General features: G+C 40.4%; 1 protein-coding gene across 3 annotated transcripts in view; it reads left to right on the forward strand.

Annotated features, from left to right (window-relative positions):
* Positions 1-27,130, forward strand: part of nfat5b (nuclear factor of activated T cells 5b) — a 240,308-nt gene that overhangs the window by 148,185 nt on the left and 64,993 nt on the right. For all 3 annotated transcript variants that reach the window (XM_060838016.1, XM_060838013.1, XM_060838014.1), the window contains exons 7-10: positions 12,704-12,876; positions 15,575-15,709; positions 19,264-19,319; positions 24,782-24,914. In XM_060838016.1, coding sequence (XP_060693999.1) covers positions 12,704-12,876; positions 15,575-15,709; positions 19,264-19,319; positions 24,782-24,914 — 497 coding nt within the window. The remainder of the gene's footprint in view (positions 1-12,703; positions 12,877-15,574; positions 15,710-19,263; positions 19,320-24,781; positions 24,915-27,130) is intronic.

Consider the following 27,130-nt stretch of genomic DNA (forward strand, 5'->3'; position numbering starts at 1 on the left):
CGGTGGCACAGTGGTTAGCTGAGACCCGGGTTCAATTCCCGCCTCAGGCGACTGTATGGAGTTTGCACGTTCTCCCCGTGTCTGCATGGGTTTCCTCCGGGTGCTCCGGTTTCTTCCCACATCACAAAGATGTGCGGGTCAGGTGAATTGGCTATGCTAAATTGCCCGTAGTGTTAGGTAAGGGGTAAATGTAGGGGTATGGGTGGGTTGTGCTTCGGTGGGTCGGTGTGGACTTGTTGGGCCGAAGGGCCTGTTTCCACACTAAGTAATCTAATCATCTAATCTTAAAAAAAAACTTGTATGCAGTTCTGGAATCCATATTATATGTGAAATATAGTTGCACTGGAGAACGTGCAGAGAAGAATTAGCAGAACATTGCCTGGCTGGAAGGTTTTCGTTATGAAGAAAGATTGGATACACTGGTAGTAGTTTTACTTTTGGGGAGAGGAGACTTGGGATTGGCGGCGGAGACATGATTGAGACGTTTGAAATTGTAACAGCATAGACAAGGTAGACGGGGAAAAAACTCCTTCCTTTGGAGGGATCATTGGTAAGGGGCAGGAAGTTTAGAGGGAATAGAGTGGAAAAATGTTTTTTGTAATATATTTTTATTAAGAAAAAATTGATTTTTAAATATTACAACAAATATAAAACAAGGCAATTCAAAACAGTACAGAACTAAACCCAAATAATAAAAAAAATTCCCCAAGCTACCCTCCTATACGAATGTATAAACCTACATAGAGAAGTATAAAATTTTTTTTAAAAACTTAAACTAGCTATTTAACTAAATAAATAAATACCTAACAACAAACAAATAAATAGTAATAACTCAACCCAGCCAAACAAAACATTCATACATTGACAGTTCCTCCTCCCTGGATATTGGACTCTTGATCACAATCGTTACGGTTATATAAAAGCCCTTGTTAGTGTGGCAGATAAATCTGTGTTCAGGTTGCCATATCTTGTAAAATTTCACAGTTTTGTGGTGTACCATATTTGTGAGAAAATCCAGGGGAATATACTCCATAACAATCTTCCGCCAACCCAACAGGCCTGGGGGTTTTTCGGATATGCAACCTAGCAAGATATTCCTTGCACAGAACGTAAGAATATTGAAAAAGTTTTTCCTTATGCGCGTCTGCAGAAAATACAGTGGGTAGGCCCAAAAGGAGAGAAATAGGGTCCTTCTCCACCCCTACACTTAAAATCCTCTCCTTTGCATCTGCCACAGCGCTCCAATATGTTTGAAGCCTGTCACAAGACCAAAGAGAATGGGTAAGCGTGCCCGTGCAGACTTTGCACTTGGGACATGTTGAAGATATCTCTGATTTAAATTTTGACAAACGGTCTGGGGCTAAGTGGATCCTGTGGAGAATCTTCAACTGTAAAGCATGGGTCCTATTGCAAATTGATATCTTCCTTGCATTCTCCCAAATATCATCCCATGCCTCTGAAGAAACTTCAACACCCAGCTCTCTCTCCCCCATCTTGGAGAGTCGATCAGACTCATCTGAGGTGGCACCCCCCAATTGGTGATATAAAATACTGACAGAGGATGTACTCTTAGCCCTTAATACTCCTCTAAGTCAGATTTGTAGGGATCAATCAAAAGTGTGGTTTTTTTTTGAATAAAATCCTTAACTTGAAAAAAATGAAAGAGGTGTCTATTAGGTAACTTGTACTTCCGGACTAACTGATCGAAGGACATCATTACATCTCCCTCAAATAAATCACCCATGCAAGATATACCCCTAGCTGCCCACGTTTAAATCCTGAATCTATCATACCCGGTGGAAAACGTGGCATACCCACTAAAGGTGTAAAACAAAGATGTTTGGCCAATATTACCTTCCCTCTGCTGAATTGCCCTCCATGCTTTAACAGTATTGATGACTATTGAGTTATGGCAATATTCCCTAACTGTCCATACCTTGTCCAAAAACAGCAAACTGGTAAGGGGGCACCTTGCCTAGGAGGCTTCAATATCTAGCCATATTGAAAGAGGGCTCCCACAAACCCAATCACTCACTTAGGTCAAAAGCCAGCTTAATTGGTCATTTTTAATGTCCAGAAGGTCTACTCCCCCCAATCTGTGAGGCGACTGCAGTTTGGCTAATTTAATGAGGGGCCGTTTACGGTGCTAGATGAAGGAGCTGAACCAACCGTTCGGTCTCCTGAGTATTTGTTTATTGAAAATCAGGGGGACCATCCGTATAGGGTATAGCAAACAAAGGAGAATATTCCTCTTAATAAGCACTATCCAACTCAACCTTGAGACTGGAAGTGCCTCCCATCTTTGGAGGTCTTGTTTAATTTTTTCAAATTAATGAGTAAAATTGTCTTTGAACAGCCAATCTAGAACTGGAGTAATGAAGATGCCCAAATACACACAACCCCTCCTGTGACCACTGAAATGGGAATCTTTAGTCACTCAAGAGCCAACTCATTTGTAAGACCACCCATAGGCATAGCCTCCAATTTAGCAAAATTAATCTTATACCCTGAAAAAGTGCCAAATGCGTGAATGCATTGTATCAGGCAAGGCACTGAAACTGCTGGATTTGTTGTGGTTCTGTTCGCCGAGCTGGAAGTTTTTGTTGCAAACGTTTCGTCCCCTGGCTAGGCGACATCATCAGGCTCCAGAGCACTGATGATGTCGCCTAGCCAGGGGACGAAACGTTTGCAACAAAAACTTCCAGCTCGGCGAACAGAACCACAACTACGAGCACCCGAGCTACAAATCTTCACACAAACCTTGAACTGCTGGATTTGTCAAGAAAATTAGAACATCGTCTGCATATGGCGAGATCTTATGTAATTTTGACCGCACTTCTGGAGCTGATATATTGAGATCCGCACGAATGGCCACTGCCAACGGTTCAATCACCATTAAAAAGTAATGGTGAAAGGGGACAGCCCTGCCCGCTGCCCCTAGAAATATTAAAATTGCTTGATTGTACCCCATTGGTAATGATCACTGCAAGAGGTACACTGTAGAGAACCTTTACCCATCTTATGAAAACTTCACCCAGACCAAACCGGTCTAGAGTATAGAAAAGGTATGGCCACTCAATCGGTCAAATGCCTTCTCAGCATCTAAGGAAATCACTAATCCTTGTATTGACTGCTGTTGGCATGCTTGAATTACGTTAAGCAGCCTTCTAACATTATTGGAGGATCTGCGACCCTTTATGAAACCCATCTGATCCTCCTTAATGATAGAGGGTAACACAGTCTCCAGCCTTGACGCGAGAGCCTTAGAGAGGCCACATTTAAGAGCGAGTGGGCCAGGAAGCACAGTCTTCCGGGTCCTTCCCTTTTTTTCCAGAATAAGTGAAATATTGGCCTCTCTCCGAGATGGTGGGAGACAATCATGACTGTGTGAATCATTAAACGTATTCAGCCTCGGGCCTGACAGTACACTTCTAAATTCCTTATAGAATTCACTGGGACGTCAGTCAGGACCGGGCGCCTTTCCACTCTGAAGCTGCCTCACAGCTTCCTGCACTTCTTGCTCTGATAACGGGGCATTGAGAAAGGACTCCTGCTCCTCTGATGCTGCCTGACCTGCTGTGCTTTTCCAGCACAACCCTCACAAAACAGACCCTTTGTTCCAACTTATCCATGCTGACCAAATATCCTAAATAAATCTAGTCCAATTTGCCAGCATTTGGATCATATCTCCCTAAATCCTTCCTATTCGTATACCCATCCAGATGCCTTTTAAATGTTGTAAATCTATCAGCCTCCACTACTTCCTCTGACAGCTCATTCCATACATGCACCACCCTCTGCACGAAAAACGTTGCCCCTTAGGTCCTTTTCAAAACTTGGAATAGTGTGAACAATTTTGGTCCCCTTATCGAAGGAAAGGTATACTAGCATTTCAGGCAGTCGAGAGAACGTTCACCAGGTTGATCCCAGGTATGGAAGGATTTTGTTGAAGAGTGGTCGGGTAGATCTGTACTCATTGGGGTTTAGAAGAATGAGAGGCGATCTTGCTGAAACATGAGGTTCTCAGCGGACTTACCAGGATAGAAATGGGGAAGCTGATCTCTTCTGGGGGAGACTAAGACCAGAAGGCATAATCTCAGAATAAGAGTCTTGCGTTTAAAACACAGTTGAGGAAGAATTTCTTCTGAGAGTAGTAAATCTCTGCCATTCCTTACTGGAGAGGGCTGTGGAGTCTGGGTTCCAAAGTACATTCAAGGCAAGGTGAATTTTTCATCTGTTGGGAGGGGGAAGTTTTTTTTTGTGGCAAATAGTTCTAGCAAAAAAGCAGGAACTTAGAGTTAAAGATTATTTGATCAGCAGTGATCTTATTCGCTGGTGAAGCAGACTTGATGGGCTGAATAGTCTACTGCTACTCCTATGTTTTGCGTTCTTCTGGATTTGAGACTTATGGTCGTAAGTGCAACAAACCTTTTATTAACTGACACCAATGAGACCAGGAATGTGATGGTTGATCAAGAGGTCCATGTAATCAATGTAAAAACACAAACTCAGTAATAGAATTGTAATGCAGGGACTGTGCACATCGCTGTTATATTTTATTTACAACATAAATTACTTGAATGATAATAGAACTTTGCCAGTAAGTTTTATTTAAAGTACAGAGCCTTCTCAGTCGCACCCTCAACTAATATCTCTAGTGAGATAGTTTGGGCATTGGTTCTGGTTTTCTAAAACACCGTTGATTTGGGCAAGGTTCCAACATTTCAATTATTTTTGAAAAGGGGAACAAAACAGAAAACACCAGGCTAGCTAGCTTATTACGGAAAATATATTAATCTATTATCTAAATGCCATGCAGATCTTAGATCTGATCTGTTGGTTGTAGGGTAGTTTAGATCTGTCATCACTTGCTGCTGTACTGCTGGCATGCAAGTAGTCCTGCTTTGTAGCTTCACCAATTTGACAGCCTATTTTTAGGTATACTTGGTGCGGCTTCTGGCATGTCTTCCTGCACTCCCTTGAACTTATGTTGATCCCTTGGCTTGACGGTAATGGTGAAGTGGGGGATATGCCTGGTCATGAGATTGCCGGTTGTGTTGGAGTACGATTCTGCTGCTGTGAATGGCCCACAGATCTGTTCGAAATCTGTCACATTTAACATGGTAGTGTCATACAACACTATGTAATATATTATCATTGTGAAGGTAGGGATTTGTCTCCATAAGGAGTGTACAATGATCAATCTTTTAGATACTGTTGTAGGCAGATGCTCCTGAAGCAGGCAGATTGGTAAGGACGTGTCAAGTATGTTATTCCCTTTTGGCTCCTTCATCACATGCTACAGTCCCATTCTTGTAGCTCAACCAGCTGAGTCAATACTGCTGCTTCCAAGCTACCCTTGATGATGGACTTGAAATCCTCTATAAAGAGTGTATTCTGTGCTCTTGCTACCCTCAGTGCTGCTTCAAGTGTTGCTCAACGTGGAAGAGCACTGATTCATCAGCCAAGGAAGTTTGTGCACATTTGATGTGATACCATGAGACACTGAGGTAAGTGAAGTCAGCGTTGAGGACTCCTAGAGTACCTGCCTCCCACTGAATCCCACCACCTTTGCTGGGCCTATCCTGCCGGTCGGATTGGACATCTCCATATCTAAATTTAGAAATTGGCGATGATGGTGTCTGGGTCATTTGATTTGAAAGTATGATTCTATGGGTGTGACTCTTATCAGGCTGTTGTTGGACTTGTCTGTGACAGAGCGCTCTCAGTTTTGGCAATAGTCTCCAGGAGGACTTTGTCGGGTTGACAGGGCTGTTTTTGCCATTGTGTTTTTGGTGCCTAGGTCAATGCCAGGTGGTCTATCTTCATTCTTATTGTTCCTTTCTACTGGTTGATGCAACTGAATGCTGGGCCATTTCATAGGGCAGTTAAGAGACAACCATCATTTTGGATTCACGTGTAGGCCAAACTAGGAAATGTCAACAGTTGTTTTCTGTGAACATTAGTGAATTCCATAGGTTCATGAATTCAAAGAAAATAAAATTGCCTCATCTGTTTGAAACAGGCAACCCATTATTTTTAAACAGTGACCCCCAAAGTTCTAGATATTCCTACAAGACAAATCATTCTTTCCATATTCTCCCGCACTGCGTCTTCTAAACACTAACTACAAGTGCAACCCAGCCTCGTAGGACAGGGGAGAGATGTCCAGGTTGCAAACTAAATAGGAAATTAAAAGCAATCTTCTGAAGACTAAGATAAGGATCAGGATATTCATCAACAGGAAGACCATCCAAGAGAGCAAGACACAGCAATGCATCAAGCATGAGAATCCAGAATATAACCTAATTGAAATCTATTCCAAGTATCAGTCTGGTGAATCTTCTCTGAATCTATTTCAATCACATTCATATCTTTAATTAAAGGTGACAAATACTGCATGACAAAGGGCGGCACGGTGGCTCAGTGGTTAGCACTGCTGCCTCCCAGCACCAGGGTCCCACGTTCGACTCCAGCCTTGGGTGACTGTCTGTGTGGAGTTTGCACATTGTCCCAATTTCTGCGTGGGTTTCCTCCGGGTGCTCCGGTTTCTGCTCATGTTCCAAAGATGTGCAGGTCAGGTGAATTGGCTATGCTAAATTGCCCATAATGTTAGGTGTATTAGTCAGAGGGAAGTGGGTCTGGGTGGGTTACTCTTCGGAGGGTCAGTGTGGACTTGTTGGGCCGAAGGGCCTGTTTCCATTCTGTAGGGAATCTAATCCAATCTCATAATATTTCCGATATGATTGCATCAGTACCTGTATAACAGGTACATAACTTCCCAACTTTTATATTTATTTCCATTTTCAATAAATCATAACATTCTATTATCTTTTCTAAATACTTCCAGTACTCTCACTGTCGGGCACCCAGAAGCTTGCTCGAGGATCCTCACTGGGAGACAGTCTAACCTGCAAGTCATCACATTCCCGGTGATGGACAAGGTTGAGAAGGGAGGGTCTTCATGGTGTCTCAGTTAGTACAAGAATGGGATCTGTGTTTCTGGATGACTGTTTTGAGGCATCAACCAACTGAGCTAACCTATCCCCAGACCCCTCTGCATTGTAGCATTTTGCTGGCTCTCAGTTTAATAATATATGCTTTTTTATACTTTCCTGCCAAAATGGACAATTTCACATTTTCCATTTGATTTGTGACATCCACAAACATCCACTCCCTTGACCCCCACAGACACTCAGTAGCAGCAACATGTACTATCTACAAGAAGCACTGCAGAAAATTGCCAAAAATCCTTACACAGCACCTTCCAAAGTCGTCACCGATTCTAACTAGATATGTTTAGATTTAGGACAGCTTTTACATGGGACCACTGCCATTTGCAAGTTTGCCTCCATGTTACTCACCATCTGATTTGGAAATATATTGCTGCTTCTTCACTGTTGCTAGGCCAAAATCCTAGAATTTCTCCCTTTAATGGTATTATGGATCTATCTACAGCATATGGACTGCAGAGGTTCAGGAAGGAAGCTCACCACCACCTTCTCAAGAGCAACCAGGGGCAGATAATAATTGCTGGCCAGCCAGTGAAGGGCACATCCCACAAGTTAATAAAGAAAAAGACATCTTCCTTTCCCCCCAGTTGGTTCCAGTTATGCAGAACACATGTACCACAAAGAAGTGACCCGTGCTTTCAAGGCTGTATTGTTAGTTCCGCTGGAGCTGTCCAGATTTTGAAACCGTATCTCAACGAGGCCTTTAATCTGTTCTCCCAAGGCCCTGGTGATAGCTTGAGCAGCATTATGTCTTTGCACTGCATCAATCTGAGCATTTAGTAAAGATTGGAAGCAGCGCCTTGTCTCGTAGTGGCCTTCCATATATGACTTGAAGAACTTGAAAGGAGATACAAGTATGTCGGAGTCACAGCAACGTCCAAGGTATCTTGTGCAAAACTTCAAGATTTGGCATAGATGACCACATATAATTTGAACACTGATGGAGTGGAAGCTTTTTCTGATGAACTATGTGATAGGTAATGGGCCACTCAATTATTTGCTTGCTGTTGACAGTGCCTGTACTTGAGAGAAGCCAGCAATATTAAAAACTCTTATTGCCTGAGTAGGGTAAATGAATGTCAATTAAGAAATTAGACATTTGAATTCCTACAGTATGGAAACAGGCCCTTTGGCTCAACAAGTCCACACCGACACTCTGAAAAGTAACCCACCCAGATCCATTCCCCTACCCTGACTACTGCACCTAATCTACACATCCCTGAACACTATGGGCAATTTGACATGGTCAATTCACCTAGTCTGCACATCTTTTTGGATTGTGGGAGGAAACCGGAGCACCTAGAGGAAACCTATGCAGACATTGAAAGAACGTATAAACTCTACCAGCCTCGGCTGACTGCGTATCGAATCCAGGTCCCTGCTGCTGTGAGGCAGCAGTGCTAACCACTGAGCCACCGTGCCGTCCCAGTGTTGTGCTCTGGAGAAAATGACATCAACCTTTCATTGTATTTGGGTGCATGTGACTGCAATAAATAAATCAAATCATCAGTTTCATTCCAGGAACATGTTTATAAAACAAAAGGCTGCCTTGCACTTTACAAACCACATCCTTGCATATAGCCGGTCTCTAGGTTACGAATGGGTTTCAGTCTTGAGTTTTTTCACAAGTCAGTTTGTATACAAGTTAGAACACTATGCAAGAAAATATAAAATAGTTGTTCTAATAATGAGGAAATGTTTGCATGTCAAGTGTTAAAAATTGATTTTTAAAAAGCTCCCTGTGTGGGATCATGTTCGTAAGTACAAACGATTGGAAGTTGGACGTTCTGTAAATCAGGGACCCCACACGTAGAGTTAAGTGTATAGTTGTGGAGCTGCAAAGCATTGGCCTTCACTACTAGCTTTGGAATGTGTTGGTGAAATGGAAACCTCAGGAGCCTCTTTTAAGTGCTCCCGTCCACATGTGGTGTCAGCCATGTTGTGCAGTTATTTTTGGTTGACTTTCAGTCGAGCATGGCAAGGACTGTGTTGCTGAAATCTGTCCCCAAACTGTCTTGTTCACTTTGTGTTGTTGTCCCTGTCCTGGTGGCCTGAGCCTTCCCTCGTATTTGAGTCCTTTTTGTAAAACTAGTAATGTCTCCACTTTACCCCAGATGCCATTATGAGAAATTTCCAGGATTTTTTTGGCTCTACATCCAAACCTGTAGGGGCCTGAATTACCATGGCCTTTGTGCATCTCACTTCTGGAACTTCCAGTTCCCTCCTGCCCCTACTGATCCAATTGCCCATATCACTAACCATTTCTCAGCAATCCAGCACTATGAAGCCTATCCTCAGACTTGAGATGTTTGCTTTCCAAGCACTCCATAAACAACCTCTGACCATTACTGACCAAATCCTCAGCCTTACCTCCTCCCATCCTCCAGAATCACATTGCAGCACAGCCCTATGGACCCACCTGGACTGGTGTCTCCACAGTACCCAAACTGACCCACTTGTATTCACCTGACTGGTTGCTTTTGACTTGCAGGACTGGACATGTCTTAGTAGGAGAAAGTGAGGACTGCAGTTGCTGGAGATCAGAGTCAAAAAGTGTGGAAAAGCATAGCAGGTCAGGCAGCATCCAAGGACCAGGAAAGTCAACGTTTTGGGCATAAGTCCTTCATCAGGAATGTGGAGGGGGAAGGAGGCTGAGGGGTAAATAGTGGGGTGGGGTTGGAAGTAGTTGGGTGAGATGGCGATAGGTGGATGCAGGTGGGAACACTGACTTCACCAGTTTCCAAATGTGTCTGTCTTTGCCACCCCCATCCCACCACCCCAATTTAATCCCAGATCCAACTCTTGAACTCAGCACCACCGTCTTGATCTGTCCTACTTGTCTATCTTCCTTCCCACCCATCTGCTCCACCCTCTCCACTGACCAATCACAATTACCATCCACCAATTGCCATCCCACCCAATTTGCCTCCCAGCCCCACCCCACTCCCCAATTTATCTCTCAACCCCACTCCTCCTCCACATTGCTGATGAAGGGCTTATGCTCAAAACACTGACTCTCCTGCTCCTCTGATGCTGCCTGATCTGCTGTGGTTTTCCAGCACCACGTTTTGACTCTGAACATTCTGTAATATCTGGTCTGCAAGGACACCGATTCCAGATTCGGGTAGGACCAAGCCCTTGACTGATGGCGGCAGTGTCCCCTGACAATCTGTAGTCTCTCTTCACACTAAGAACTAGCCCCCCCTTGAGGTTAACAAATGGTAATTTTCTTGAAGCACATTAATTGTGTTTTCTGTATATGTTGCATGTGCTACAGGTGTCATGTTGATTGAGCACTGTGCCATTCAGTGACCTGCCTACCCCATTTGGCTGATCACTGTTCCCTGCTATGACAAGTTGTCTCCTCCTCCATCTATACTCAAAAGCAATGCAAGTGAAAAGTGTGTTATGAAAGTAATGTAAGCCCACAGAGGCTGGTAGTCTATAAGTCGGTGAGTATTCTTAGAAAGTAATCTGAAGTATGTAGAGGTTGGCACCATCCAATTAATTGCAAAATGAGTGAGCACTAAGAAAACAAGTGAAGAGCCAGAAGATGCATCTTATGTAAATATGTGAGATGTTAGTGTTCCTGCACACCAAGTGACCTGAGAGAAACTTACATGTCATGGGCATTCATGTGGTCTAAATTAAAGTGTCGAAGGCATGAAATGGTGTGTGGCCCTTGTCCAAGATGAGATGTGGTAATATGGAGAGACTGGTGGTTTGCCAGTGCCAACATACATGGAGAAGGATCGAGGAGGATGGGGCCAGGGATGTTGTTGTGAAAAAGCATTTGCATGATAACTGGGCATGTATTCAGTGAACTGCAGTTACCAGGTACCCACTCTGATTTATATGTCACAGACTTGTATCCTTTAGTTCCTTGGGAAAGGAAAGGAAAATTGGAAATGATGCATGCAGGTGAATCAAAATTGCGTAGTTGCTGATCAGTGTTATACTCTGATCACTGTTTAAGATTTGAGGGGAAAATTGCAATTTGTTTTTCCTAAATCAAAATTCTGATTTTTATTTTTTATTCTCACCATTGTCATTACTCGCATCATGTCAGAGAGAGGAAATTTTGCTTTTGGCCTTGTCCATAAATCTTGTGTGGTTTAGCTCCAAATTCTATCCCATGTGCTCCATTTCTCTATTTCTGGAATGCTGTGTATCATCTTTAGCCAAACATAGCAACCCATGCAAATCAATTTCGAACAACCTTATTTTTTCCCTTTCTCAGTCATCCAGACAGTCCTCTACCACAACTCCTTCATTTCTCGCTCCACTGCTCTAAACTGCCCCCTCCAAACATTAATAAACTAAGGGTCCCCCTTGTCCTCACTTTCCACCCTACCAGCCACTGCATCCAACATATCCTCCTCAAACACTACTGCCAACTCCAATTAGACCCTACCACCTAGAACCCCTTCCCGTCCCCACTACTCTCTGCAAGAACCCATTCCCTTTGTCATTCCTTGGTCCATGCCACAGTCCCCACCAACCTCTCCAACACCCCACCCCCGTACCTTTCCCTGTAACTAAAATAGATGCAACACCTGCCTGTACACCACCTGCCTCACCTCCATCCAGGGCCGCAAGCAGTTCTTCCAGGTGAGACAGAGATTCTCCTGCATCTCTGAACCTGGTGTTCCCAATGTAGTCAGTGAGACCAAATTTAGGTTAGGTAACCATTTCGCCTTGCATCTTCACCTCGCCCAAAGCGGCCAGCCTGACCTCCCCAGTCACTGCTCAATTCAATTCTCCCTCCCACTTCCCTTCTGACCTGTCCATCCACAGCCTCCAAAGTGAATTAGCCACACATTGGAGGAGCAAAAGCTTATCTTCCACCTGGGCAGCCTACAGCCCAGAGGACTTAACGCTGAGTTCTCCAATTTCAAATAACGTTCCCACCCATGCTCTGGCTACCTTTCCGGTTCTCCCCCCCCCGCTTCTATTCCACCTACTGACCCTTACTTCCAGCTAACAACTGGATTTATCCCTCCCATTGACAAACCACTACCTATGTCCACCTATCACTACCTCACCATTCCGCTACCCTCCCCCTCCCTGCCCTCTCCTTTTACCTGTAGCCCCTCTCCATCTCACATCTAGTCCTGAAGAAGGGTAAATACCCAAAATATTGACGACTTCACCTCCTGATACTGCCTGGCGTGCTGTATTCTCCCATGCTCCTGTTTGTCTACATCAAATCATTCTTTTCCTGGTGTGGTTTTTTTTCACATGCACCTGTTTGTGAAATGGAAGCACAATTGTTGCAGTTGTCCCTAGCAGGGCCTCAAGTTCCAAATATTTTGTTCTTCCCACAATGCAAGCTATGTCATGCATTTTTGTGCAGATGACCTTCAATCCAGCACGGCAAGGTTTCAGTATGAGTGAGTTACAGTCTCTGCCTGTGATGTGTGAACTTGTCGCCAGTCATGCATACATCCTCTTATGTCGCTGTTGATGTGGCCCCTGTGAATTTTCAGCCTTTTATTTATCTATCTGTGAGCTGACTTTGGACCTCCTTCGTGTTTAGATGCCCTTTGTAAAAAAAAAAACAATCTTGCAAGCTATTGTCAGGGGTCAGTGAAGCAAGAATGGTAGCATGAGATAGAAGGTTCTGTGGCATTGTTTTTAAGAGTGGCTGCACAACTATTATTTTAAATTTGGCTATTTTGTATTTGCAGAGTTGACTGTGTGGGAATTTTGAAACTTCGAAATGCTGATGTTGAAGCACGAATTGGTGTTGCAGGATCCAAGAAAAAAAGTACTCGTGCACGGTTGGTATTCAGAGTTAATATTATTCGTGCTGATGGGTCTACTTTAACTCTGCAGACACCTTCATCATCCATCCTATGTAGTAAGTACTGCTTTTCTTTTAAAAGCGTAGGTTTTTTTGGTTGGCTGGTTGTGCACCACTGTTGGAAACCCATCATGCTTCAGAATTTCTGTATGAAGCTGTTAAGAAACTCTTCACAGGGTAGAATTTAACATGGGCAGTAAGGATTTCATGAAGAGCACTGTGTCCCCTATATTTGGGGAAGGCCTGCTGCACTGTACCAAGTAGAGATTTGACCAAGATGTTGTGAAGCATCCATGAGGCCAAGCTAAGGGAGCTACGATTGAAAGAGGCTGTGTAACTCTTGGCAAACGTTTTACACTCCTGAACTCATGCACTATCCTCCTTTTGATTCTTTTTACCCCATATTACTATTGCATTGTAAATATCTCCAGATAGTCATGAAAGCAATCTAAATTTCAGTTCTGATCAAAATTGGAATTATTAACTCTCCTTCTGTCAGACACACATTGCCAAAGCTGTTGAGCATTTTCTGTCATGATGCCAAATTCCTAATGGTCACCCCATCTCTCCAGAAATACCAATTAGTTCCTCCCCAGTTATTCGCCATTCCAAACCCCATATCCAGACACTTTTTTTTTGTTTATTTCCCTGAAAGTCATTCTAGGCCATTTGCAAATCCACAAAATATGTTTGTCTTGCAAATATACCCCTCTTGCAAATAATATTTCTAACCACTTCCACAATATTATCATTCAAAACCATATATTCTGTAACTACTTTAGAGTAATTCCATTGGAAACTTACTAAAATATAAAAATAAATCAAATGAAAATGTTATGACAAGCTTAAACAAAATTGAAAGCAAAATAATTTAAAGTATAATTTGTGATTGGTTTCTGAGAGGTCCTTTGTAATGTTAATACTATTTTATAGTTCAGTGTTTTGCAGAGAGTTAAGTAATTCATGTTATGATTAACAAATTCAGTAGCTTATTTTCAAGTTCAAAGTTCTGATCCCTACAGCAAGTGATAAGCAATACTCACTTAGTTTTATAGGTGAAAAGTTAATAGGTCATAAATGAATTTTCCAAAGGTAAGAAAAAGGAAATTATTTCATTTATTCCTTGGTAATTTATTGTAGCTGTTTTGTTAAACGGTGTTGTTTTTCTTATTACACAACAAAAGCATAAAACTTGATTTAGCACTGGAGGGAGAAGTGCATTGGTGTGATGCTGTCTGTTAAATGTTAACTGGACAATAGTTGTATTTTTGCATTGTGTATAGGACTAAAACATCTTGCATGCCTGTGGAATTTGAATAGTACCATACAATTAATGCCTGCAGGCATTTCTTATTACTTAATGGAGGGGAAAAACAAACTTCTGGAAATTGTACTAATCAGACCGAAGATACTGAGAAAATAGTGTAAAATAACGTTTTATTTCTGTTTTTATTTTTGGGTTGTATACCAATGTGGCTTGTAATTGCTTCTCTTGCAGTTTTCAAAACAGGCATTATTCATGGCGAATTACCTGTTTATTCCTATGTTATTTTGAAAGAAGGGCATGAAATTGCTTACTTTCTCTAGTATTTGTTCTGTAATTTAATGTTTGCATGACATTTTCTATATTGCATTGTTAAAGTACTGTAACTTAATTTACTTTTTTCACATTACATATTATTTTTTACAAGTATGGAACTAAGCTCAACAGTAGGCACACTATTTGAACTGTTGAACTAATTACACTATACATAGACTTATTCACAATTACTGTTTACATACCACCTCGGTCTCTATTTACACATACACAGAGCAGTACCTGTTGACTGACAGGAAAATGCTCTTGGTCAGCTTATTTATTTTTTAATAAGCAGTCAGCTCAAACATTATTCATAATGTTGCTTGGGATTTTTTCCCTTCGGATGAGTTATTTTCATGTTATTTTCAACAGTTCTGTTGTTCAGCCACCAATCTTCAATGTTGTTGAAACTTTTTTTCTGCCCACTCGTGAGCAGACTGAGCATTAGTTTAATGCCTCATCTGAAAGATAGCACCCTGAACAATGCAGCACTCCATCTGTACTAAATAGAAGTGCTAGTCTAGAGTATGGACTTGGACTGGAACTTGTATCTTAACTTAAGTTCATTGGCAAGCTTGCTAACTCCAAAACGATCATTGTTAATTTTTAGGGCCATGCAGCTAAGCAAGCTCCGGTTACTGAAGAGGTAAAGTATTCAAATCATAGTGAATAAGATCTGCCTCTGTAGACTGCCACAAAACAGTTCAAGAAGGAAATAGTCAAACTTATTGTGGTTGAGAAAAAAAATGCAGAGGTAATCTGGCACTAGACTGTGTTCACAGCACCATAGCTGGCTATCTTCTAAAAGGTGTTCGGAAGCATCCATGCGATCCAGGTTTTCTGTGGAATTTCCTTAATTCTTCGGGAAAGATATTTAGCTCAATATAATTTAGATTAGGCTTTTGATAGAATGGGGAATCAAATTTGTTTTTATTATTATCTATGTGTCATTTGTCAGAATTCTTACCCTTAATTTTTGATCAATAAAACCCCTCCAAAACTTTTGTAAGCAGTTTAAAATTTATTTTAACCCAATTTAGCAGACAGATAAAAGCACCGAAGAAACTTGCTCCTGCATTATACTGTTGCATTGTAAATTCTTCAAGGTTACTGTGTAATTTTGATTTAACCACTCTACAGATTATAAACTAGATTTGTTTTTTATTTTATTTGAAGCTCAACCAGCTGGAGCACCAGAGATATTGAAAAAAAGCTTGCACACTTGTACAGTGAAAGGAGGAGACGAATTATTTCTGATTGGAAAAAATTTTTTAAAAGGCACAAAGGTTATTTTTCAAGAGAGTAATTCTGGTAAGCTCATGCTCTGGAAGAAATAAAAACCTGTTAAATTCATGCTTGTATTCATTTATGTAGCAGCTACCAAACTCATTGAGTTATAGATGGCTGGGATTAACAATTACGTGCACCTTAGGGTGGTGGTCTCACTGAGGAGCACTAGCTGTCTGAAAATAAATAACCAAGTAATGTCCCAGTAATTTTTTTGGTAGGTTTGGTTAATATGAGGAGAATTTTTCAACTCCTGTAATTTTTAGTGTCCAAGTTTCCATTGGAGGCTATGTGCAACATTTCTACCAGCTGTAATTCATTTACTATGACATTCACCAATGTGCATTCAAGCTGCTTCACATGAAAAGTGCAGTCACGATAAATTTTGAAATACACTTATACTATATAATACTGAATCTAAACAAGTCTATAATGGGACATCAGAGAAAACTAAATCATTATTGAATGAGGCTTGTTTGAAGTTATGGCCAACATTTTAGTTTATTTGGTGGCAAGCCATGAGTCCAATTGTTTAAACTTCGTTGTTTTGTTTTCTCAAACTGTGAGCCCCCACTTAAAGAATGAAAACCTATTCAGCTTGAAGCCCAGCTAACAAAACTTATTGAAAAAAGTATTCCCAGATACTTTTCTCACACCTACTAAGTTCTATCCTAGCTGCCTACTCTCCATATTTGAAGAGCTGACAGCAGTGGCACAGATATAATTGAAGTAAAAATCTGCCGATTAAAAGTACGGGCTACCACATTACACACAGGGTTAGAGTTGAAAAACAAATGATGCAAAGTGAATTAAAAAATGAGCATACCCATTGTACTAGTGCTTTAATTTAATTTTGGTATAAGTGTCACAGAAGAATGGGAGAAGTTGGGGACTGCAAATGTCTTTGGTGGAATGGGAGGGGAAATTCAAGTGTTCAGCCACAGGGTGATGGGGTTCGTTAGTGTGGGTGTCCCAGAGATGTTCTCTGAAATGATTTGCAAGTTGGCATCGTATCTCCTCTATTGTAGAGGAGACCACATTGGCTGCAACAGATACAGTAAATGACGTGTGTGGAAGTACAGGTAAGTTTCTGTTAGAGGTGGAAGGATACTTTGGGGCATTGGACAGAGGTGAGGGAAGAGGTGTGGGCACAGGTTTTTCACTTCTTGCCTTGGCAGGGGAAGGTGCTGGGAGGGGAGGGAGGGTTGGTGAGGGGTGTGGACCTGACAAGGGAGTCGTGGAGGTAATTGTCTCCAAAATACAGATGGGGTGGGGAGGAAAATTGTATCTCATTAATTTACCTGTACTTTCACACGCGTCATCTACTGTATCCGTTGCACCCAATGTGGTCAACATACGGATTGTTTAAAAGAACATTTCTGGGACACCCGCACTAACCAACCCCACTGCCCTGTGGCTGGACACTTTAACTCCCTTTCCCACTCCATCAAGGACATGCAGATCCTCGGACTCCAATGCCAAATCCTAATCATCTGATGCCTGGAGGAAGAATGCCTCATCTTCCGCCTTGGGTTTGGGACCCTCCAACCCCACAGTATCAATGTGGATTTCACCAGATTCCCCATTTTCCCCATTTCCCCCTACCCCCCGAAACCTTATCCCAGTCCCAACCTTGCAACTTGGCACAGCCCTCTTGAACGATCCTACCCGTCCATCTTTCTTCTCACCTATCTGCTCCTCTCGCATCACTTTCACTCCCACCTATCGCATTTCCAAGTCCCATCTTCGCTCCCACCCCCCCACCCCCCATTTAATTCTTGGTCCCCTTGGCCCACAAGCCTCAATCCCAATGAAGGGCTAACATCTGAAACGTCGATTCTCCTGTTCCTCCAATGCTGTCTGACCAGCCGTGCGTTTTTCAGCACCACAGTCTTCGACCCAGAAGAATAGGAGCTGTTTTTATTAACACGGTGAATCACTTATGAATCTAGCCCATGATATATTGTTTTTTTTTCATAAGCTATCAACTCTTAGAAACAGAATTAGAGGAAGTCAGGATCATCCTCAATAATTATTAACCTTCCGTTAAATTTAAAGTCTCAACACTGAGGAAAACATTAGTTTCCTGAAGATCACCATATTAAATTGGCTCAAGACCACAAGTATTAGTAAGCAACACAATTTCTTATTCCAAAATAATTGATGGAGACTGCTACACACAAAAAGCCATCACCTTAAACACATCTTCCAAATTGGTGAGAATTCAGCTAACAATTTCCATCAAATATTTGAAACATTGGAATATTTTAACCAGGCAGTTACAACTTTTTTGCTGCATTGTAGATCTTAATCTTAGATTTAAATTTAAAGGAGGATCAGGAAATAGGTAAATACTTGGTTTTTTTTCAAGTACTGTGTTGGGACCTTTAAAGTCGGGAAAAATTGGAATTTGTGACATTTTCAGTTAAATGTTTCATTTTCAGGATGGTATTGTCAATGATTCAGTCTTTATTTGATATAGAAGCAAAAGTCTAAAATAAACTATTCTGTAACTCAGATCCATAATCTTCCAAGCAAAGAGTGTTATGAACTGAGCCAATATGACTCAAAACTTAAAATATTTTAAGCATGCTTGGAAGTGGTCTGGGAGCAGGTTGCCCTGAAAATACAGAGGAAATCCCATCTGTCACGATTTATTCTCATTGCCTCAAGATTCTGCAGGGAGTGAGCTGTTTACAGGTTTAGTTCCCGGACTTTGTGGGCTTAGGAAATCACCCAGTGCCATCTGGATTTTTCAGTAGCTGTATGACTTGCATGCTGATTGAGGAGGACATCCTTGAAATGGTGGCAGCTGCAGGATAGCTATCAGAGCTATAACCTCCATTCAGAAAAGAACGCGCCATTCTAGTTAGCAGCCACAACTGCAGTAATGTTTGTTACATTTGAATGCTTTTCCTCATCTTTCCAAAAGCCCTGATTCTTCTGACATCCTTATACTTTTCTGTTGGACCTTCTACCCCTCATTTATGTTTGGTAATCACAATGGAGTCATACTTCCAAACATAATTTAGTAGCATCCATGTCCGACTGTGAGACTGATGATCTTACAAAAATAAATAACGTAAGATTAAAATACTGCAGTTGCTGGAAATCTGAAATTAAAAAAAGCAAATATTGGTAATACTCACCATCTTCTATGGAGACATGACCTATTATCAGAAATGCTAAATGTTACAAATGTGATTAAAAAGAGAAAATGCTGGAGAAGCTTGGCAAGTCTGGCAACATCTGTGGCAGTAGTTTTGAGTCTGATATGACTCTAGACCAGTGATTAAACCTGGGACCTTCCCAATCAGAAATGCAAAGCTACTCACTGAAGGAAAAGTTGCTCAGCCATTGGTGCAGCCTGGTATTTCATATCCAATATTTATTTCAAATTAAAATATTTGGATAATGTGGACAGTAATTCACTTGTCTAAGAATATGATGAATGTTAAGTTCTATTTTACTGTGTTTGCCATTATAATCCACCTTTTTAAGTTCAGGTAAATGCCTGAAAAACAAACCATTGGAATAATATTTATTAACTTTTTAACAAATTTGCTTATCTTAACTAGAAGAGAATAATCCTTGGAAAGCAGAAGCTGAAATCGACATGGAACTTTTCCACCAGGTGAGTTCACGTACTCCGTGCACTTTCATGAAAGGGAAAGAATGTTTATATTCATTCTCTATTCTGAGGTGTTGTACTTAGTTTCTGTAATCTTTTCCTGTGTTACCTATTTACATTGCCTTTTTTGTCATGCCATTTACCATATATCAACGTTGATATGTATTTATCTTTTGATTTATCCTTACAAACTGCATCTTCAAGTTTGGATTGAGTAGGTCTCTGAATTTCTGGAGAGACTTGTGGCTGATTGCAAATAGAACACTGCTTCAAAATTCTCTGCTCTGACTTCACTCCATCGCACTGAAAAATAATAGCCAATTTGGATTTTAGAAAGCCATTTCTTTTAATTTAACAAACCTTGTTCATGGATTAACAGATGCTAATCATCAGTAGAAAGTACATTTTCTTCATGTAGAAGAGGTATATATTTTTTTAAAAAAAGACTGTTAGATGCAGAGCTCCTAAATGTTGCATTCTCTGATTTCATATTCTGCTTTGGGGAAATCTTGCTGTACTATATGTTCAAACATTGTTGTTGAGTAAATCTTATCTGTCAAGTGTTGTATTTGTGGCAGCACAGCTAACAATTACAAATAATAGTTCAGAAGGGTTGTGTGAACCATAGTGATGAATACTCTGAGATCATTTGAGAATCAACTAAGTGTTCACACACTTTTCTATTGCATTTGCTTTCTTTATTGAAATTCAACAGATGTTAATTTCAAGTTAAGTCAGTGAATTCCACAGCTGTAGAAATGAAGGCAGGGATAGAGTGAGAAAATTGAACTTCATTTAAAACTGACACTAGTGTATGGCTTTTGGGTTTTAATATTTTACAGCTAAAAGGACAGTAAGTGGTTTTGAGTATAAAGAAATCCAGGTAGGGGCGTAGAAAGTAAAGTTAATATCAAAAAAGATCATTCATGAAGGTTATGTAATGTTATGTGTTCATATTTTGAATGATGTGAATGTTGATGTAATTCAAACAAGTAAATCTGATCATAACTATCGCTTTGTATGTTCATTGGAATTTACATGAAGCAGATGAAATTGCTTATTCATCTTGCCTCCTCATCGTAAGAAAGCCAAGCCACCACAAATTGAGACAGCGGTATGTTTTTGTGATGTTGACTGAGAGATAAATTCTCGAGCACATGGAGATAACTCCCCTGCTCATCAGCATAATGTCATAGATTCTTCTATGGCCACCTGAGAAGCTTCAGTATATCATCATCTCTGAAGAATGGAACTGTTGACCATGTAGGACTCCCTTAGGACTGCACTGAACTGTTAGCCATTTTTTTGTGCTCAAGAACTGGAATGGGACTAAACCCCCAAGTTTCTGACCCATTCAATGTGCTACCAGTTGAGCTTTTGCTGACAGCTGTCAACTGTTTAATCAAGATTAGGGTATAATCTACAAATAGGTATATAGCAGTGAGAGATAATTTCTATTAAAATAAGATGTACAGATTGCTTAATTCAGGAGTTCTGTGTCATAGATGCAGATTTGTACCAGCAGGCTTTAACAGTTTATTTTTGGAAAAAGCCTTTTTATCAAAAAAAGACTCTGGAGAAGGATTCTCCTTCAGCCATTTTCAGCTCTATCTTCATTCTCCACAAGTCCAGCCTTCACCCTTATACTGCCACTCCTTCTACATAAATTTGACTTTATTCCCTCTCCATCTATTTCTTACAACCTATAATCCTTCGTGCTATTCTTATTCCTGTCTTCATGCTGCAAATATCTATCTTTTCCATCTTATTCCCAGTTTTTGTTGCCATCTTTTGCTGATGTCTGACTTGACTCAAGTCCTTTATTGTACCCACACCATGTCTTTTACCTCCTACTCATACACCACTTTGAACAACTATACCTTTATTTTCACCCCATTTCCTTTCATAAATTTACACTAATTTAAGCATTTGGACAGACAAAACCTGTATATGTTGGTGAAACGTGATTTCTTTCCCACAAGTTAGTACCTCCCTGCCAGTACTCCTACACACAGCATTTCTCTCTTTCGAGTTTCTGAACACCACTGTCCATAACTCAAAGCCATCCCAATATCATTATTGTATGCAGTTGGACCTTCAGTCCAATATCTTACATCTAAGCAGGCTGTAAGAATATGACAGCCTAATAGTTGAGGTGGTAGACTAGCAACCGTGAGGTCCTGGATTCATATTCCACAAAAAAGTTATGAAACTATTTTTGATTCTTTGCTAACAGCAGAGTCTCCTTTTTTATATTAAAAAAAACAAGTTTTGATCTTTAACTGCTCCTAAATATCTCTCGATTCTTAGAGTTTAGTTAGCTTTCTTTACAATTTGAATTTCTCTGCTGTTTCAAAGAATCATAAGAACTAAAAGTGTAAAAAGAGCTTGTGTTTGTGTCATCTGCAAAAGAGCCATGCATCTAATCTCACTTTTCTACCTTTCCTTGCTAGCCTTTGATTATGAAACTTCAAATGAATGTTCATGCATTTTTTTTAAAACTGTGACAAGATTTTCTGGAATTATCACCTTTTCACAAAAGCACTTGTAGTTCATATTCTCTTCCATATGTCACAGAACCAATTTTTGAACAAACTTGCCACTCCCCCTTGAATTCCAAATTTTTCTAATTTAGTCTTACGTGTTGGACATGTCAACAGCCTTTCTAAAATCTCTGCAGACAACCATCTTCACAAGAATATTTAGCAATGTCCAACAAACACTAGCAATTCTCTCATCCCAAGAGCAAAAAAGGTAACCCCTGTTACATCTTTGGTCAGCAAAGTTTTGGAAAGCATTCTGAGAGATAGAATTTATGACTATTTGGAAAACCATAGCGTGATTAAAGGCAGTCAGCATAGCTTTGTGAGGGGCAGATGGTGTGCCTAACTAATCTAATTGAGTTCTTTGAGGAGGTGACAAGACAGGATGATGAAGGTTGAGCAGTAGATGTGGTGTATATGGACTTCAGCAAGGCATTAGATAAGGTTCCCCGTGGTACGCTCATTCATAAAGTCAGGAGGTATGGGATAAAGGGAGATTTGGCTATCTGGATTCAGAATTGGCTGGCTGACAGAAAGCAGAGAGTGGTTGTAGATGGAAAATATTCTGTCTGGAGGTCAGTGTTGAGTGGTGTCCCATAGGGCTCTGTTCTTGGGTCTCTGCTCTTGCAGTTTTTATAAATGACTTGGATGAGGAGATTTAGGGGTGAGTTAGAAAATTTGCAGACGACACAAAGGTTGGAGGTGCTGTCGATAGTATTGAAGGCTTGTTGCAGGCTGCAGTGTGACTTAGGATGCAGAGCTGGGCTGAGAAATGGCAGATAGAGTTCAACCTGGATAAATGTGAAGTGATGCATTTTGGAAGGTTGAAGTTGAATGCTGAATATAGGATTAAAGACTGAATTCTTGGTAGTGTGGAGAAACAGAGGGATCTTTGTGTTCAAGTGCATAGATACGTCAAAGTTACCACTCAAGTGGATAGGGTGGTTAAGAAAGCATATGGTGTTTTGGCTTTCATTAACGGGGGGATTGAGCTTAAGAGCTGCGAAGTTTTGCTACACTTCCACAAGTCCCTGGTGAGACCACACTTGGAATATTGTGTCTAGTTCTTGTCGCCCTACTATAGGAAAGATAGAGGCTTTGGAGAGGGTGCAAAGAAGGTTAACCAGGATGCTGCCTGGACTGGAAGGCTTGTCTTATGAAGAGAAGTTGACTAAGTTTGGACTTTTCTCTCTCGAGAGAGAAGGAGGAAGTGAGGTGACCTCATCGAAATTTACAAGGTAATGAGAGGCATGGATAGAGTCAATAGCCAGAGACTTCTCTCCAGGGCAGGATTGACTGGGGTGAGGGGTCATAGTTTGAAGATATTAGGAGGAAGATATAGAGGAGACGTCAGAGTTAGGTTCTTTACACAGAGTTGTGTAGCATGGAATGTGTTGTCAGCAGTGGTGGTGGTGGTGGAGGAAGCAGAGTCATTAGGGACATTTAAACGCCTGCTGGACATGCACACGGACAGCAGTGAATTGAGGGGTGCGTAGGTAAGGTTATTTTATTTTACATTAGGATTAATTCTCAGCACAACGTTGTAGGCCGAAGGGCCTGTTCTATGCTGTACTTTTCTATGTTCTATGTTATTATTGAATTTCCATTACACTTCCTGAGAAGAAAATTCAAATATGTTAGTCAGATATGACCTTTTCTTCACAAATCCATGATGACTGACCTTGATTATTCTGTCCTTTTTTTTGCATGTTTTTCTCATTAATGTGCCCACCAATGTTAAGCTGATTTGACTTATAATTCCTGTCTATCCCATCCTTTCTTAAAGAATGGTGCGTTGTCAGCAGTGAAGATACCCTTTTAGTGTCTCATTGCCATCTTTATTTAATTTTTCTCCTGCTCCTTATGTACTGATAAAATGTCTCTGAATTATCCTTAGTTTACATGCCAATAATTTTACATAACCTCTCTTTGCTTTCCTAATTTCCTTTTTAATTTCACTCTGCATTTTCTTCCCCTTCAGCTTTCTGCAATCTTGAGTTCTAAGTATTTGATATGCTTCCATATTTTACCTCATTCTGCTCCTGTTTGCTTTTTGATATTCATGCAGATTTAAATTTAAATTTGGGAGTCTCACCCCACTTTATGAAAATGTATTTGTTCTGAATCATCGCTATCTTTTTTGAAATGTCTGTCACTGCAGTTCATATTCAGGTGGCTCTTTCAATCTACTTTAGTTAAATCACATCTTGGCTTAGTACAATTAGCTGTTTGTAATTAAGGAATTTTATTCCTTGACCATTGTAGCTATGGAATAGGATAATATGACATTTAACTGATTATTACAATCAAAATGCTGTCCTATTGACATCTCTTGCTCCTGTCCAACTTCATTCCCCAAAGCTACTTTCTATTTTTTTTTGAGCTGGTTATGTACTAATTCACCTATTTTGTAAGAACACTATTCACTCATATACTTCACTGTTGGTGATAGGACAGTTGAACCTCCCCTTCATAACTGTCCTTTGATTTTGCACATGACAGACATTTGTCTGTATATTTTCCATCCAACACTCCCACTGTTTGTCCCTTTTCTGTCTCATTGTCCAGCTCTCACTCTGGAGGTCTATAGTGCATTCCCATTGTGATTGCCTCTTGTTTGTTGTTCAATTCAAACCACGTGGCCGATTGGATCATCCTTCCAGCAGATTATCTCTCTATATAGCTGTAATTATTTATTCAACCAACATTAGCATCCTTGTTTTTCATCCCCTTCTCTGTCTGAAAATTTTAAGAGGGATGTTCAGCTGTAATTCTTGCTCTTTAAAACATCCTTGTTGCATTTACCTTTATTGTTTTGTCTCTCAATGGACAAATGTTTTTTTAATGCATTCTTAACTGAATTTGAGATTATTGAGGTTATCTATTCACTATATGTGATTTTTGTTTTATTTCTTTTCAAAGAATCACCTAATTGTTAAAGTTCCTCCATATCACAATCTACACATAACGTCACCAGTTTCAGTTGGAATTTATGTCGTAACCAATGCTGGAAGGTCACATGAAATGCAGCCTTTCACTTTCACCCCTGATCCAGGTTAGTGAAGTTCAGCACAATGCCTTTGCATCATTGTCTATTTAACTTTTGAACTTGTAAATCAAAAGCCATGACAAATCCAGGACAAATAAATTTGATAATTAATCAATTAGCAGCTTTGTTGAAAACTGCTAAGGATTAGCCTCTAGTTAGTTACTGATGCTGCCAGTTGGAAAAGCATAACAAGCAGTTTGTTGATGTCACTACATTAAAGCAGAGTACCGATGAAGGGTCCTGCCCAAAATGTCGACTCTCCTACTGTTTGGATGCTTCCTCACCTGCGCTTTTTCCAGTGGCAGGTTTTATTGACTCTGACTCTCCAGCATCTGCAGTCTTCATTATCTCCTCACTATATTATAGCAACATTTTGACAAAATTAATTTACTAAATTTTACATGATTTATCATCCTCCTTTTTAGGTAAATCTTCCTTGATTATTAATTTAATATATTCTGGGTTCCTTCAAAAGCCCATTAGTTCCATTTTTTTTCCTTTTTTAAATTAATTTGGCAAATCTCTTCTGGCAGGAATGGCCAAATACAGCCAGTGGATTGCATTCAGTTCATCCAACATGGAACCAGGCAAAATTAGGTTTATATGTACATGGACAATTGTTGATTGTATGTTTGTCTTTAATTGTATGCAAGTGATGTAATTCACCAGTTAATATCCTTGTGTCTTGTGGCATAGTAGTCATGTCTGTATCCCTGGGTTAGAAGGTCCAGGTTCAATTATCAGTCAAGGTATATTAGAACACACCCAGTAGATTGGTTTAAATGGAAGAGCAAACTCTTAAGCATCCTGTACCTCTGGGCAGAACCCTGAGTTCACACTCTCCTAATCCAGAGTTGTCATAACATGTCTGAACAGGTAGATTAGAAGTAATTTTAAGTTAACACCAGACTGAATTAGCTGTAGGGTTAGCTGTTGCATGATTATAGAAAATAAATGCTCATAAAACTGTACAAAGATTGACTCCAGCTTTTACAGTTGGTTTTTTGGATTATAAAATCATAGCAGAAAATGATTTTCTCAGGAAGAAAGTTGGAAGCCAAGAAAAGAATTAGACAGAAACAGCAATCTTAATGGCCTTTATGAAAAATAGCAGAAAGGAAATGTAAATTCTTTGGGTATGCTTATCCTCATTATACTCAAAAAACATATGAAAGAATTAAGGAAACAAGAGAGGAGATCTTTGGTATCTGTAAGAATAATAGGATTGTAGGTTAGGAAATTTTACCTTTCCAAACACAGACTGAGACTGCTGTAGTGTAAAGGGATTGGATGGTGAGGAATTTGATTGATAAAATTTTCTTTAATACACAATGTGTAGGTGGCTCTACCAGAAAAGAAGCAAAGCTCAACCTTCTCTTGGGAAATAAGGCAGGTCAAGTGACTGAGATGTTGTGGGGAGCACTCTGGGGTGAGTGATTAGTTTTTAAAATAGTTATGGAAAAGCACTGGCCTGATCTGAAAGTCAAAGTTCTAAGTTGCAGTAAGCCGAATTTTATGATATTAAACAGGAACCTTCAAATGTTGATTTGGGCAGTTTGCAAGGCTCGTCTGGCATGTGGGAAGCTTTCAAAGATGAGATAATGACAAGTTCAGCGTCAGTATGTTCCTGAGAGTGTAAAGGGCAAGGCTGGCAGGTATAGGGAACACTGGATGATTAGAGAAATAAAAACAGGGAGGCATTGTCAAATACAGACAGTTGGGATCAGACTATTTTCTGGAGGTATATAGAGGGAGTAGGACTACCTTAAAAGGGAAATCAGGACGGCAAAAAGGAGACATGAGGTAATTTTTGCAAATAAGGTTAAGGAGAATCCTAAAAGATTTTACAAGTTGTTGGGGAATCGAGGATAAGGTGGCATTAGTTTAAGGTTAGAGGAGAAAGAATAAAAGGGAACCTGAGGAACAACTTTTTTTACACGGTGGATGATATGCATATAGAATGAGCTGCCAGCGGAAGTGGTTAAGGCAGTACATAAACAACATTTAAAAGGCATTCAGACGAGTACGTGGATAGGAAAGGTTTAGAAAGATGCGGGCCAAGTGCATGGAAATGGGATTAACATTGATGGATATGCAGGTAGGCATGGATTAGTTTGGGCCGAAGGGCCTTTCTCCATGCTTTATGAATAAGTGTATTAAGGGCAGAAGAGAAATGAGGGGGAAAATAGTGCCCCTTAAAGATAAACAAGAAGATGGGTGAA

Source organism: Hemiscyllium ocellatum, chromosome 17 (genome assembly GCF_020745735.1).
Source record: "Hemiscyllium ocellatum isolate sHemOce1 chromosome 17, sHemOce1.pat.X.cur, whole genome shotgun sequence".
Taxonomy (NCBI): Eukaryota; Metazoa; Chordata; class Chondrichthyes; order Orectolobiformes; family Hemiscylliidae; genus Hemiscyllium; species Hemiscyllium ocellatum.